This window comes from Drosophila sechellia, chromosome 3L, assembly GCF_004382195.2.
Source record: "Drosophila sechellia strain sech25 chromosome 3L, ASM438219v1, whole genome shotgun sequence".
NCBI classification, from domain to species: Eukaryota; Metazoa; Arthropoda; class Insecta; order Diptera; family Drosophilidae; genus Drosophila; species Drosophila sechellia.
This window is the reverse complement of record NC_045951.1, coordinates 3,139,091-3,153,335: the sequence shown is the minus strand read 5'-3', so window position 1 is coordinate 3,153,335 and position 14,245 is coordinate 3,139,091. Positions and strand designations below refer to the sequence as shown.

The 14,245-nt window shown below is 46.8% G+C and overlaps 8 protein-coding genes across 10 annotated transcripts; 3 read left to right on the top strand and 5 right to left on the bottom strand.

Annotated features, from left to right (window-relative positions):
- The first annotated feature begins 99 nt into the window (after positions 1-99).
- LOC6610577 lies at positions 100-1,070 on the top strand. Its single transcript, XM_002035114.2, has one exon. The coding sequence runs from the start codon at positions 139-141 to the stop codon at positions 928-930; it is 792 nt and encodes a 263-aa protein (XP_002035150.1). The 5' UTR covers positions 100-138; the 3' UTR covers positions 931-1,070.
- Positions 920-3,486, bottom strand: LOC6610576. Its single transcript, XM_002035113.2, has 3 exons — positions 3,320-3,486; positions 1,577-1,738; positions 920-1,519 (listed from the first exon to the last, which is right to left on the bottom strand). Exons 2-3 carry the CDS (start codon positions 1,736-1,738, stop codon positions 1,346-1,348), a joined length of 336 nt encoding a protein of 111 aa, XP_002035149.1. The 5' UTR covers positions 3,320-3,486; the 3' UTR covers positions 920-1,345.
- LOC6610575 (tRNA (guanine(37)-N1)-methyltransferase) lies at positions 1,769-3,313 on the bottom strand. Its single transcript, XM_002035112.2, has one exon. The coding sequence runs from the start codon at positions 3,179-3,181 to the stop codon at positions 1,808-1,810; it is 1,374 nt and encodes a 457-aa protein (XP_002035148.1). The 5' UTR covers positions 3,182-3,313; the 3' UTR covers positions 1,769-1,807.
- Positions 3,487-3,627: 141 nt separating the features above from the next.
- Positions 3,628-7,480, bottom strand: LOC6610574 (LITAF domain-containing protein). Of its 3 annotated transcripts, XR_004361735.1 has the most exons (4): positions 7,389-7,480; positions 4,391-4,714; positions 4,162-4,321; positions 3,628-4,104 (listed from the first exon to the last, which is right to left on the bottom strand). XR_004361735.1 is itself a non-coding variant. In XM_032718369.1 (3 exons), exons 2-3 carry the CDS (start codon positions 4,675-4,677, stop codon positions 4,216-4,218), a joined length of 393 nt encoding a protein of 130 aa, XP_032574260.1. In that variant the 5' UTR covers positions 4,678-4,714; positions 7,389-7,480; the 3' UTR covers positions 3,628-4,215. The 3 variants fall into 3 exon arrangements, 2 of the variants coding, with proteins under 2 accessions (XP_032574260.1, XP_032574261.1); XM_032718369.1 differs by having other exon boundaries at positions 3,628-4,321; XM_032718370.1 differs by having other exon boundaries at positions 3,628-4,321; positions 7,422-7,442.
- LOC6610573 lies at positions 7,109-8,832 on the top strand. Its single transcript, XM_002035110.2, has 2 exons — positions 7,109-7,124; positions 7,568-8,832. The coding sequence occupies exon 2, from the start codon at positions 7,569-7,571 to the stop codon at positions 8,733-8,735; it is 1,167 nt and encodes a 388-aa protein (XP_002035146.1). The 5' UTR covers positions 7,109-7,124; position 7,568; the 3' UTR covers positions 8,736-8,832.
- An 8-nt stretch (positions 8,833-8,840) lies between these two features.
- LOC6610572 (protein-cysteine N-palmitoyltransferase Rasp) lies at positions 8,841-10,502 on the bottom strand. The gene has a single exon (XM_002035109.2). The coding sequence runs from the start codon at positions 10,442-10,444 to the stop codon at positions 8,942-8,944; it is 1,503 nt and encodes a 500-aa protein (XP_002035145.1). The 5' UTR covers positions 10,445-10,502; the 3' UTR covers positions 8,841-8,941.
- Positions 10,503-10,606: 104 nt separating this feature from the next.
- LOC6610571 (modifier of mdg4) lies at positions 10,607-12,635 on the bottom strand. The gene is made up of 2 exons (XM_002035108.2): positions 12,530-12,635; positions 10,607-12,458 (listed from the first exon to the last, which is right to left on the bottom strand). The coding sequence occupies exons 1-2, from the start codon at positions 12,530-12,532 to the stop codon at positions 10,908-10,910; spliced, it is 1,554 nt and encodes a 517-aa protein (XP_002035144.1). The 5' UTR covers positions 12,533-12,635; the 3' UTR covers positions 10,607-10,907.
- A 278-nt stretch (positions 12,636-12,913) lies between these two features.
- On the top strand, positions 12,914-13,993 carry LOC6610570 (NADH dehydrogenase [ubiquinone] iron-sulfur protein 3, mitochondrial). Its single transcript, XM_002035107.2, has 3 exons — positions 12,914-13,066; positions 13,127-13,201; positions 13,260-13,993. The coding sequence occupies exons 1-3, from the start codon at positions 13,003-13,005 to the stop codon at positions 13,916-13,918; spliced, it is 798 nt and encodes a 265-aa protein (XP_002035143.1). The 5' UTR covers positions 12,914-13,002; the 3' UTR covers positions 13,919-13,993.
- The last annotated feature ends 252 nt before the right edge of the window (positions 13,994-14,245 follow it).

Below are 14,245 nucleotides of genomic sequence, written 5' to 3'. Positions count from 1 at the left end.
ACAATGGTCAACAGAAATGCTGCGCCAAATTCAGGAAGACGCTATCAGTAGACAGTAATAACAAATCTTGATGGATGTATATAAAAGCTTCTGCGACTTTAATTTTAGTAGTCGTCTTTCGCTCACCACCTCACAGACATGGCCATTGCTCTGGACTGGCTGCTCCTGGTTACCTTGGCCAGTGGATCCCTGGCACTGTGGTCTCCTCAGTTGGTGCCACCAACTGGTGGTCTGTTGCCGCCGTCCCCGCCAGCTACCTTAGCTCCACCGCCCACTCTATCCCAAGATCTGGAAGAAATCCAGCGTCTGATCCAGTCGAAGCCATTGAACCAGCTATTGGTGCGCTACCTAATCAACGATGCCCAGTTCCAGGCCTTCGTGCGGATCATCAACAGCAATGCCGCAGTCACTGCCCGCTGGCGTCTGCTTTCCCAGCCGGAGCTCGTTCTCTTTCTGCAGTGGACGGACCAGCAGCTCCTGGCCTCGGGCGGTTCCTTTGAGTTGGAGGAGCAGAGGCTCAAAGTGAGTCTATTGAACCAGTTTCCCTACTGGTCCGGAACCGTTTTCGGCTGGCAAGGATTCCTAAACGAAGTTCAGCTCTACTTTCCACTGTATGCTATCCGAGCGCACATCGATGCCAAGGTGCTGCAGCAGGGAATTTTCGCCCAGTTCTGGTCGAGATTACAGGCATTGCGAGTCATGTATGAACGCTGGCTGAATACAGTGGAAACTACACAGGTTCTGGCTGAACTTCAGAAGGCGGGCATTGATACCGTCCAATTGGATAGCATCATCCGAGAGCTCCTCGGCTGGAATGCTGTGAATGGTACGGTAGAAGCCTCTACTGCTGCCCCTGGAACTCCCGCTGCACCCACCGCAATTCCGGGTGCAGTTTTGCCCCCAGTTAACACTGTTTCTGTGGTTGTCTAGACTGCCATAACACAGTGATGGGGAGTCAGCCGTTCCTAGGAAGGATTCAACATATAACATACCAATTGGGTAGGATAAATCGCACTCGTATTGTAAGAGTTGCACAATATTTGTAAAAATAAATTGGGGATCAACTGTTATTTTGCAAGTCTATTCATTGGATATTATACTTCTTAGGAAGGAAATTCTGAATTTATGCTAGCTTTAAAGGATATCAACAGATATTTGGCTACGTAGTCTCCACCTGGCTGAGGACTTCCCATCGCTGTCGGTATAGCTAACATATATTTTGGATAATCACTGCCACTGCTGGCAACATTGCACCAAAGTTATTAACAATCAATGGGGACTAACTACATCTATGCGTAATACGTATATGCATCTATACGTGAAACGTGGTCTCCGGCGGAGTTGCTTAGAACTTCAGTTTGCTTAGTGTGTTGGAGACTTCCTGGGCATTGGCCCCCTTCTTCTTGTTGTTCTTGATGGGTGCCACAGGGGCCTTTGGCTTCTTCACCACCAGATCCTTGTGTAGAGTCTTCAGTTTGGCGTCCAAATTCTCCTGCTTGGCTTTAACAGATTCCTTGATCTGCAAGTTAAGCGCGTACGTGACGGGATTCTATCCAGCAGTAGCCAATCCACTCACCTGCTTGAGCTTGCCCTGCACTTCCTTGGGCTTCTTGCCCTTGCCCTTGTTACCGTTGCCTACTTTGAATACGTTCTTGGCCTTCTTGGACTTGTTCAGAGCCGACTTTGGCTTGGCGGCCCCAGGAGTTACCTTCTTGTTGTTTGCCTTGTTGCGACCCATCTGTAAGTATGCATACGAGGAGACTCTTTGTAATTGTTTGGAAATCACAACTTTATTGTATCTATTGGATCAAACATATTTCACTTTGGTGGGGACCTCCAGCTCCTCCTCTGCACAACGTTTTCTCGTGACTTCGACTTCCTTTAAAGTGGTTAGCAAGTTTAGTGATAGCTTAAAGGACACTCTATACATGTCCTTGTTGGGGGCAACATTCCGTACAAAATTGATACCCTGGAGCAGGTTCTCGTCCAGGACGGCTCCCAGATTGCTCTCCACCAGTTGACGCACCAATTCCTTCGTGTTCTCACCCTTGGCAAAGGAGTAAACATGAACAGTGGGATAGCACACGTTTGTAGGCAACTGCGCCAGCTCATCTGCACTGTAAAGACCACGAAATGCGTCCAGGAACTCTACAGCCATTGCAGGTAGATTCATTGTAATATGTATGGCATACGTAGTAGTATCCGTGGTACATAGACGCTTTATCAGGTCCTCCCTTAGCTCCTCGACGATAAACTGCCTACCATCTTTATTGCTCATCTTTATATTGGGCATGCACTTATTTCTCTTGGCATTATGCTGGAGCCAACGGAAACTCTCAGGGTTCAGGTCATTGGCCAGGACATGGCATCGCTTCTTGGCAGCAGGCACACTGAATGGACCCACGCCAGCAAATACATCATAGAGAACATCGTCCGATTTCAGCATTTTGACAATTCTTTCGTGCTCCGTGGAGAGGCGGGGATTCCAGTACACCTTGGAGAAGTCAAACTCAAATGGGACTCCGTTCTCCTTAGTTTCCACCTGGTAATTGGGGTCCCCACAGATCAGCTCTAGCTGGAAGTTGCGGTAAGTGTTGTCAATGGAGGATGCTTTGTTAACTACAGTACGGCAATTGGGAAGCTTGTCACGGAGCACCTGACCGATGAGCTGCTTATAGGGCAGCAGATGATCACGAAGATTAAGGTGGGCAATGTGGCCTATGCGGGAGTAGGATGTGAGACCCTCCTCCTCCGTGGGTAGCACGCTTTTCAGGATTTCATTGGCGCTCCAATTTTCATACCTTAACTCGAGGTCGGCAAAGGAGAAGTTCTCGGCATTGACTTTCTGCCTCTGCAGATCCTCTGTTGGCAGGGATTCCCAGTTTTTGACAGGCGTTGGATGTAGTAGGATCTCTCGAGATTGGTCCACAGCTCGGACAGGATGCAGGTGCTCCATTTTCAGCAGGAACTTCTTGACCAGCGGCATCACACGTTGCACCTTAGACTCGGGCACCCGTAATCGCGGAACTTGAACGATCTTTCGGAACTGTTCCCTTTGGAGCTCCTGCATTCCGCGCACCGAGCTGGGAGGCTTCAGCTCCTTGACGTCCATGTTTCGAAAGTAGTGACGTAAACGACTCGTTATAATCGTGAAATCCTTCAATCTGGACACCATAAACATCCAAACACGTGCGACCTAGATTCTGGTGTTTTCGTGAATTTGGAACATGAAAGGCGGGCTCCTTTGATATGGAAGGCTGGAGCAGCTTGTGGAGGACTTGCAGATCCCACAAATATCTATTATTCTTTGAATATATACCTTTATTAATTCCAAAATCAAAATCGGATGAAAAAGCCAAACAAACGCAAAAACGTAAAAACAGTGTGACCATACGGATGACCGTTACAATATATTATATATTAGACAAAAATATACTGAAACTGCTATGCTTTCAAAAAAAAATTAATTAATGTTAATAATTAATTCCTTTTTCAGACAAATATTAGAATTCATCTACTCCTTTTCAAATATCTCAGCTATTAATCATTATAAACATAGCTGAACTTAATTATCCAATACCTTTGGTGACATTTTTAAATTTATTTAAAAATTAAAAGTCAATTATATAGATTTCGTGATTAATTATTAGGGAGATTAACTTTCACAGTATACAATATGCACTTTTGCTGAAGACATTTACACTTTGTTACAAAAATATGTTGTATTTTATCTTTTGACTACACTCTAAGCCATTTATTCATCAAACAATGTGCGAAAAACATAAGTCGGACTTCAGAACATTTACAATTTGTGCAATATCAAAAGGCCTATTCTTCAAAATGGACACACAAGCGAATTTTGTGCTCGTAATCAGGCTAGTACATACATACGTAGAAAGGCGGATTCATTATTTGAGTTTTTGCAGTGGCTGTCCTGTCCGCGAAGCGCTGGATATTTTAATGTATACGTACTACTATCTTTAGCGTGGCAGAAACATTCACATAACAATTAGGGATTGGGCGAACCAAAATGTAAAACGGCGGAGCAATTTAGCGAGTTAGCGTTAGATTAGGGGAAGCCTTAGCTCTTTCCATCTGCCTTCGCTGTGGAATCCAAATGATATTACTACAATTAAATAAATAAAGGCAAAAAACGCTTGCTTAAAGTAATCAATCTACACCACGGAACCCCTTGCTGGACCTGCTCGTTCAATCCTATCGACGGTATCGCCCCAAATATGCGCGGCAGTTGGGACACGAGTGATGCACATCCATGCAGTCGTCGATGCAGCAAGGTATTAGGCAGCATCCCAGCCAGCAACTAGGAAAGGAAGAAAGAACCGCATTAACTCGACGTCTGTGGGGATGCAGAAAGCCAGGCAAAACTCACCCGAACAGGGCAATCAAAAATCCGGACAAGTAGGCAATCATTCCCGGCTCGGTGCGCGTAGTCGTCTCGATCTCGGCATGGCACGATGGACAGATCATGTGTGTCGAAGTGCGGCTAATGGGCACAACCGTGGTCACAATCGTGGTATTTGCCGTGGTTGCAGGCGCCACCACGGGCGTATATGGACCCACCGGCTTCACTCCGCCCACCGCCTCCTGGTAAGAGGGCGGGGCCGAAGGGGGCGGCACATAGGTGAACTGCGGAGGAGCACTGCCAGGTTTACTCATGTTGCTAGGCTAGTAAATGCACTTGGCGGTTAAGAATCTGTAAAAAAATGCAATTAAGTTACATTTAAAAAAAAAAAAAAATTAAATTTCTATAAATTTTAAAAGCATCTATAACCAATCAATTGGCACTTTTCATATCCTTATTACTGGCATTCTGTCGTTTTGTTTTCTATTATCAGCAGCAAATCTCATGGGAGTTCTCCGACGAAAACAATTCCCACAGCTATTTGCGCAATCAGCAGAAAATTGGCTTTGCTTTTTTTTATGTGGCAAAACCATGTGTACCTTCTGGGCAAAATTTATGTAGATATGTAATTGTATAAGTTACAAATCAAAATATGTTTCCAATCCAGTTTTTAACAGAATGGCGATAAAATGTGCAAAAGTCAAACTAAAAGTTACTAATTCAGAAAGATAAACAACCAGAACTGAGTTGATTTTGAAAATGGATGCTGAAAATAGCGCAGAGCCCAATGGTCAGCATCTCATCCCCAACCACGGCGCCATGAGTCACTTTCGCTCATTTGGCACGCATTCGAATCTATTGGAGAGCAAGTCCGCATAGAGAGATCTCAAAAAGTACTCCACATGGATATACCCTATCCAGAATCAACTTTAAAATAAGATACTAAGCATCAACATAAATTAGAGTATACAAATCAAGAAGCTTAATAATATTCAATAAAATCTCGTCGAAACATTCGTTTCCGTGTAGCAAACGAGGGAAATAATCTGCTGGCGGTCACAAGGCAATTACCAATTGAAATTCCATGAAGGGATTGTAAGCAGACATGCAAAACTGGGAGCAACAATCGGAGTTTTCGGTAGAAACTCAGATAAGATATGGCAATTGTATTCGTATGACGACAACTGCCAAAGCAATTGAGCAATTGTCTTTACATGTCTGAATATCAGACGACGACAGGCGCTCAACTTTTGGAGCTGGTGTACAATGACCTGCCCCTCATCCAAATCCAAACTGCGCCAACTTTCACCATTCGTTCAGGGAGCCATTGCACACATATATAGATATCTGAAGCACATAGCTGCAGGCCAGGCGGAAGTAGATATGACCAAGTCAGATAACCAGATGTCTTGGTCTTGGCCAGAACGCCAACGATCGGCTGAAACCAGCTGCACTTGGCGGAAATAAGCAAAGCTATTCACATCAGATACATCAGATATACAGTACGATGACGTATGTGGGCGATATGCATTGATCTCAGCTGAATCAGCTTCGATTTGGTTTACACTCGATCGAAGCAAATTCGTTAATGCAATTAGCATCCGCTGGCGTCCAGGTTCTACTTAAACTCTCCCATTTACCAGTCCAATTCCCAGAGATTGCCATGGGCAACGAAACCAGTTGAATGCGGCGGCTGGCATCAATTGGAAAATAAATTGAGACTTTGAGACACTACCCCAGAAATCCATCCTATGTGCAACCGCACCGATTGCGTCATGCCATCAGACATTCATTATCTTCTCAGCTCGGATGAATCTTCGCTTTGCAAATGCGATAACCTTGCGAATTTGGACCAAGCAATCTTTAACTCACAGAGTTTAGTGCTGACACCAACAAATTCCCTTCGGTAGTTAAAATGTGTGATATATGTCGTCAGTCAACTTGTTTTTCCAGACTATCTTATCACAATTTTATAAGGAATGCAGCTGGGATGCTAGTTAATAAGATGAATTTGAGATGGAACGCATTTCAGCTAAACAATCTTGAATAAAATATTTTCCCGTGTACAGAGCAACCTTCTAACCGAATTGATGCTTCTTTTTGGAAGAGTATGCGATAAATTAGAATATTCAGCTTTGTACGTCTGTGCGTACAAGGTCTGCCACTCGACGCGATCAGAAGAGATTTAAAAACGCCTTAATATGTATTTAATTTTAGCCTTTGTATTAATTTCAGGCAGCGTTTTCGTGTATTTCTCTGCCGCATGCAAATTTTATGAATCGAACTTTAGGCCCACGGGGCATATTCATCCAACGAAATTAACGTAAACCCAATTACGATTGTAGGTAAACCAGAAAATGGAATAATTGTACACACATTTCGTAGGTAAATTGTGGCGAAATTGCGCACAATTACCATGGAATCTAAGCACTGTTTGTGGATAGAACTGGATTCGAGTTGGAATAACCTTGGGTACGCCCTTTTAAAACCGCTTTTTGTAAACCCAGCCCTCCATTCAATAACGATCGTGACGATGATGAAGTTGCTTTGAATGATATGTATTCCGCACACTATCTTTCGCACCGCCAGATGTTTTCGGCCGATTCAGATGCCACAGATGACGTAGTCGCACCAAAAATAGCCACTTCAGGGGGCGGCAAGGACGCGGGGGCGTGGCAAAACAAGAGCAAAAGGCAATGGGTTCACAGGTGTGTGTGTTGGCGTGGGTGGATTGGATTGAAACTGCTTGTTTCATTCGTTGGTAATTAAATATCTCGATATTATCACACTGCACCATGCGATGGATTACACCATATAGCACATATAACCACAGAAAAGTAGCCCGAATTAATTTGCGCTTAATTTTAATGTACTTTTATTCGCACGCACACGCAGATACATCTCGTCATTGGTATAAGTGCACATACGAGGGACCACTTTAAACTGATTTTGAGTTTTATCTAAATTTGTTTGGGCCCGTTATCTTCGCTGCCCATATTTGGTTGTTATTATTAGCTTGTCGCACCTGCACAAATATTCTTTCGAAAGCGATCGCTACCTCGTATTTTGCAGAGCGATACGTTTTAATAATAAATGCCTCGTTGCGGAGTGACCGTTACAAGTATTGTTCAGAAATACCATACCGAGGCAATCGATAACTTTCGATTCATCTTGTATCGATTGCATGCCTTTTCCAAACAACAGAATGCACTGCGAAAAACACACGCCGGATATTCGAGAATTAATGCCCGTGAGGGAGCACAGGTGCGAGAAATGTCCGAGCCTTATCTTTGGCAACCTCAGTCACTATCAACTGCACCTGCGCCGGCGGCACCAGGAGGTTCTCCCACCCTCAGTGATTGGGCCAATTGTCGCATTCCATTGCCCCGTGGAAAAGTGCATCTACCATGTGGCCACCAAGGGAGCCCGCAGCTTCACCAGCTTGCGCTTGCTGCGACAGCACTACCAGAAGAGCCACCTGGACAAGAACTACAAGTGCCTGGCGTGCGGCGGGAAATTCCTGCTGCAGCACCATCTGGAGAAGCATCAGTGCGCAAAACACAAGTGTCCAGTGTGTGAACTGACCTACAACAGCAAGGCTGGCCTCAGGACCCACATGCGGCGGAAGAACCACTTGGTGCAGCATGAATCCGACAAGGTTCCCATACCCTCGCTGGCCACATGGAAAAGGCTGAATCCACAGCCAATTCCGGTTTCTGCAGATTCCTTAACTGCCCACAGTTTACAAACAGGCAGTGATTTACATCCGTCAGAGGAATATATTAACAACCTGCCTTCCAACTTGGCGGGGGTTACAGAACTATATGCTGAAATACCCAATCCGGAGGCCAATATGCCCTCCACTCTTGAACTTGCCACCGATTTACCGGCTGAAGAGGAACATATTCTTTGTTTCCTGCCCATTATGGATGTGCCCTATGCGCTAGAGATGTCATCCCAGAAACTAGATATGGAAACACAAACGGAGGAAGACGATCTGAATGAAATCAGGAACGAAGTGCTGGCGCCCTTGTTGCGCGATATAGAAACCCAAACACCCGACACCAGAGGCGACATAGGAACGATGACCGATGATTTCGCAGAGGAACAGGAGCCTGTTGCGGTCGGAAGCCATTTCCACGCGTATCCAGAAACTGAACCTATGTTTGACTTGCAAACCTCTGCCCACATGTACACCCAAACCTGCGACGATTTGTTCGAGGAACTCGGGCTGTCCCACATCCAAACCCAAACCCACTGGCCAGATGGTCTGTACAACACGCAGCACACGCAGACCTGCGATGAAATAATGGACGAACTCTTCCCCGACAACTTTCAGTCCACTTGCACGCAAACCAGGTGGCTGGACTGAAAGGATACTGGAGAAGGCGAAAGCTAGAATGAGCAGATCAAAAACTCATTGTATTATATATAATTATATAATTATTATTTGTTAATGTGAAAATTAAGTAAATTATTTTTCTGTGAAAACACAAAACAATTCTAAAGCCATCTTATAATACAAGTTCGTTCAGAAGTAGTTAGTTTCACGTAAATCTAGACAGACTTTTGGCGAGGTCAAAAAGTTTTGGTCTTGGAGCGACCATCCGACTTGGTCAGAAGCAACTCAGAGCATTGGAAAAAACAATAGCTGCAGAAGCAGAGTGCCATATAGTTGCCCACTCCACTAAGGTAGGCGCCGCGCATTAGGAAGTCTCCAATCTCTTGTCCGCCGATAAAGTAGACATTGGAGAAGGCGGCCGGAATGAAGAGCTGGGTGGCCAGGATTGCGTACAATCGCTGAGCTCCCACGGCTCCCAGGTGACGCTGTGTCCACCGCTGGTACTCCGGCATCGCGGTAAACGTCTTAAACACCTTCTCTGCAGCCAGGCAGAGGAAGTTCAGAATGCTCCAGATAAGCACGTAGGTGTAGCATCCATGCCAGACGAACACAAAGGCGAAGGTCAAGGCGGTGGCGCCGAACTTTGCCGCTGCCGATGATCGCTTGCCGCACAGCTCGGCGTAAATGTGCTGGAATAGGAATTCGTACAGACCCTCATCGAAGTACTTCCACATGTCCGAGTAGAAGTGGATGCGTCCGATGCAGCGAGGTCTATTGGGCGCTGGGATGCCATCCTGCACAGCAAAAGCTATCCCCAAGCCGTATGTCACCACGTAGTACAGGAAAAAGAACTGGCCCATGAAGTAGCCGGCGGAGTGCTGCCAAAACACCGAGTCCATCATCTCCACCATTCGCACATCGCGCGACATGTAGTGTATATAGAAATAGTGGAGGGCGCACTGCATCACCAACCACCATATGGCGCTGCGCAGGAGTCCTCCGACGAATCTCAGCCAGTTTTGCTCTTCATCCTCTCTCCGGGCTGCGAACCTCTGGTAGCTAATGATTGGCCCATAGGTCAGACAGGGAAAGTACATGGCGTAGCCAAGATACTGGACGAGGCTGTATCTCGTCAAATCCTCCTGCTTAGCTCCCATCTTGGAAAGCGAATAACTGCATCCGCGAAGCACACTCCAGGACATTGTGACAATAACCAGGACGTATTCCGTGTAACCAACGCGATCTGTCCACCAGGCATTCTTTTGCATCACATTGATGCACAGTATCCAGCCGGCGGACAAGAGCCACACGAGGAATTTTAGTGAGAGCAGGGAAACGAGGTAGTACGTTGCTATCAATGTGACTAGTAGTACCATCGATGACCAGTCCAGGCTTACACTAAGAGCCAAGGCACAGACGCCGATGAATCCCAGACACTGAAGGCGGGGACATTTCCAGCGTATAAATCCTTGGACAACCGCGTGCAGCAAGTAAAAGGGCCAAAAGCTGGCGATAAAGTCTCCAAAGTTCTCCAGCTCATCGTTGCTGTCATCCCGACGCCGCTGGGAAAAAGGATACAAGCGCCAGCCCTCCGGAAACTGGAACTTTGCCTCATTGGCTATGTGATCCCGCAGTCCATATATCTTGTACAGGCCCACAACTATATACAATATATAGACGCCGAAGTAGACGAAAATCTCGCAGCGAGTGAGTAGGGATCGGTCTGGTAACCTGGACATCACTACACCACCGACTTGGACTCTTCATTCCGGGAAAAGATTTCGCTAGGGATGTGAAGAACCAGCGAAAATATCGATATTTTTATACCCTTGATGGAGAAGATTACCGGCACTTCAATTACATATATTTCTCTCATGTTATAAATTTGAACCATTCAAAAATAAGTTTGTCAATTTTTGGTTGTATTTAATTAACCAATTACGATGGAGTGAACAATAAAAGAGCAGCTGTTATTAAAATAGCTAATGGTATCTACATATAGAGCTAAGTCTACAGAACTACCTCTAGAATAGCATCTCATGCTGCTCTTTCGGACTGTTTTGGTTTCATCAGGAGATGGGACATGCTTGATGTACATATACTGATGAGACATGATGTTAAACGCTATGCTTATGGCTTCTTAATGGTAACTTATTGATTCCAGCTGAACGTCTGTAAAACCAGAACTCCGAAGGCTTATTTCTAGTTTAGCATATCGTCTCCGTATTCGGCCTTCAAATCCTTCTTGATCTTTTTATTCTGACTCGTCGTGCGTCGCTGCAGGTGTCTCCAGAGCGTGCTCTTGGGGATCTCGAAGAGGTTGGCCGCGTGGTTTTGAGACATTCCCTCATTCAGGCAGGCGTGCACCGCCTTGGCAAGTTTATCACGCAGCTCATCCTTGGGCGTATTGTCGCGCTTTCGGCAGGACACGAAGTTGGGCAGGCGTCCCTGGGCGGACAGACGAACCTTGTGTCGGTGCAACGTGGACATGGGGATTTGCAACTCAGTGCTGATGCTCTTCAAAGAATCTCCATTCTTCAGTCGCTCGTAGGCCTCTTGCAGGGATGGTCGTTCCCGGTTGTTTCGCATGTAGGCGGGATTAGTGCGCACGCGTCGCCACAGGACTGTCTTGGAGATATCAAACCGGTCGGCGGCCTTTTGTAGGCTTAAGCCCTCGATGATAACCGCGTCGGCCGCCAGATCCAAAGCATCATTGATGTCGTCTTTTACCTCACGTTTCAGAGCTACGAACTGCTGGATTCGGGTCGGCTTGCAATCGGGCAATCGTTTGACAGGCTTCGCACTTATGGAGCGACGGATACGCATCTTTCCCCCGCCCAGCTTGCGGGGCTTAACGTCTATTTCCTCGTCCACAAGCTGGTCGTGCACGTCGTCATCGTCGTCCATTTCAGTACCAGCTTCTAGCTCCATAAGAGGATCGGGTGACGCGAACTCCTCCTCTATCATTTGTGATTCGTGCTCCTCAGAATCCTCAGCAATGTCCGCATCCACGTCATCATCTCCCAGGTCCACTTCAGCGCCACTGGTAGCCGTTTCATCTGCCTCAATTTTGGACAAACTCGATGCTGACTGCGTTATGGTGAAAGTGCCCGTGTTCTCGGTGAGTATAAATTGATTGCCGCTGGAACTTCCGTCCATGTGCTCGATTGAGTAGGTGATCTTCGGCGGCTCGTAGACATCAATGTACTCCAAGGACCGACTGGAATGGCTGGGCTGGTGCTGAGATCCCGCGAGTGTTGTGGCTGGGACGGAGACCATCGGATGTGGCTCTTCCTCGTCGTCCAGCAGCTCCGCCTCAGCGATTTGGAGCCCTGTAATGGACTTGGCCGACTCCACGGCTATCGAATGGTCAACATCGACACTGGGTGGACTAGCCGATGGATTGCACTCAAAGCTGATGGCAGATTTGATGCCCAGGAGGTTAATGGCCTCCAGGAACTCGGGGAGCGACGTGGAGGGCAGGCTAGTCTCGCCCATGTAAATGAAGGACAGCATGCACTCCAGCAAATCTCCGCGGATGTCGGGCAGCATAATGGTTGCCTCCTGGCCGCGCGGAACGTCCACCAGGAGGTTGCGCATCAGTTCGCTGCAAGTGCTCAGCACGAATAGATGGGCGCGCACTCGAACGCCGTCCCTGGAGGCCAGCACCACCTCGCAGTGCTGATTATCATTACGCAGCGAACGCTGGATGTCCATTATCGTGGACGAGTGGCCCATCCACTTTAGATTATTCTGCGAACGGTGAAGATTGTAGATTTGAATTTCACTTATCCCGGAGATTTGGGAGGACGCGTTTCACTTACCATATTGTTGTGTTTTGATTCCCAATTGATTTCCAAAAAGTTTTCAATTCTCGCAATTCCAAACGCAACGCGATGTCACAGTTTTCAGCCAGGGTAGTCAAATTCACCAAAGATCTCGGTATTTCGGTATGTTTTCCATGTGCTGTACTTCAAGGAACGTGTTGGTATTTTTAATTAAATAATAAATCAAGTAGTATGGTTTTTTTTTTATAAATCATTTAAACAAATATTCCAGAAAAGTCTTGTGGTTGGTAATAAAGAATAATTCGGTGTTAACGTACACGATATAAAATAATGTATGTGCGGTATTTGTGTGGTACCGAAATTGTTAAAATACCGAACTAGGGCTGTCGGGTATATTAATTTGGCGCACTGACAACCCTGGGGCTCCAACAACTATATTGACATTTTAGCATTACATAAATTGTCAAAAACGGAGCAAATTGTTGAATTTATATTGAACAGTTTGTAGAATGGCGGCCTTAATCAGGAATCTGGGTGCCCGTACCGCAGTCGCCGTTCTGTCGGCCAAACATGGTTGGTAATTGTCTTGTCTCAAGAGCTTTAACTGATCTATTCTAACCCTTCAATATTCAGTGGTGCCCGCTGCTGGATCCGCTGCTCTTCGGATGGCCAGCACAACTCCAGTGGAGCCCAAGAAGGCGGATAAGCGTAGGTAATTGTCGACTTTATCACGGTGCCAATTACATGTAAGACATTCCACCCACAGCCACTGTCCGCCAGCCGGACGCAGTCGCTCGCTCGCACCTCTCCGATTTCGGGCGCTATGTGGCCGAGTGCTTGCCCAAGTACGTGCAGAAGGTGCAGCTGACCGCCGGCGATGAGCTGGAGGTGCTTATTGCCCCAGAGGGCGTGGTGCCCGTGCTGCAGTTCCTTAAGGATCACCATCAGGCGCAGTTTACCAACCTGGTCGACATTGCCGGCGTGGATGTGCCCTGCCGCAAGAACCGATTCGAGGTGGTCTACAATCTGCTCTCGCTGCGCTACAACTCGCGCATCCGCGTTAAGACCTACACCGATGAGCTGACTCCCCTGGACTCCGCGTGCGAGGTGCATAAGGCGGCCAACTGGTACGAACGTGAGATCTGGGACATGTACGGAGTGTTCTTTGCCAATCATCCCGACTTGCGCCGCATCCTGACCGATTACGGTTTCGAGGGACACCCCCAGCGCCGCGACTTCCCGCTGTCCGGCTACGTAGAGCTGCGCTACGATGATGAGAAGAAGCGCGTCGTCTGCGAGCCCTTGGAGTTGGCCCAGGAGTTCAGGAAGTTCGACTTGTCGGCGCCTTGGGAACAGTTCCCCAACTTCCGCAACGCTAATCCCCCCGCCGAGGTCGTTCCGCCACAGGCTCCAGCCAAGAAGTAATCCGTAGTCGGTTTGTTAAATGGTAATTAGATCAATAAAATGTGATCACTATGAGATGTGTAAACGTAAAGGAAACGAAGCTCCACTTAGTTACTTAGGTTTCTTGGCTGATTCCTGCACTATTTCCAAATGAAAACACAATTCGTATCAAACCAGAGGGTCACAAGTATTTATTGATTTCCGTATTGTTTACATACATGGTAGTTTACACTGAGAGTTAAACGAATTCGCCGGATCTAGCACATCCGAAAACCTCCTCGAAGGCCATGTCCATATACATACATACATACATAGATATAAAAACGTTAAGTAAAACAAGTGCAGGCC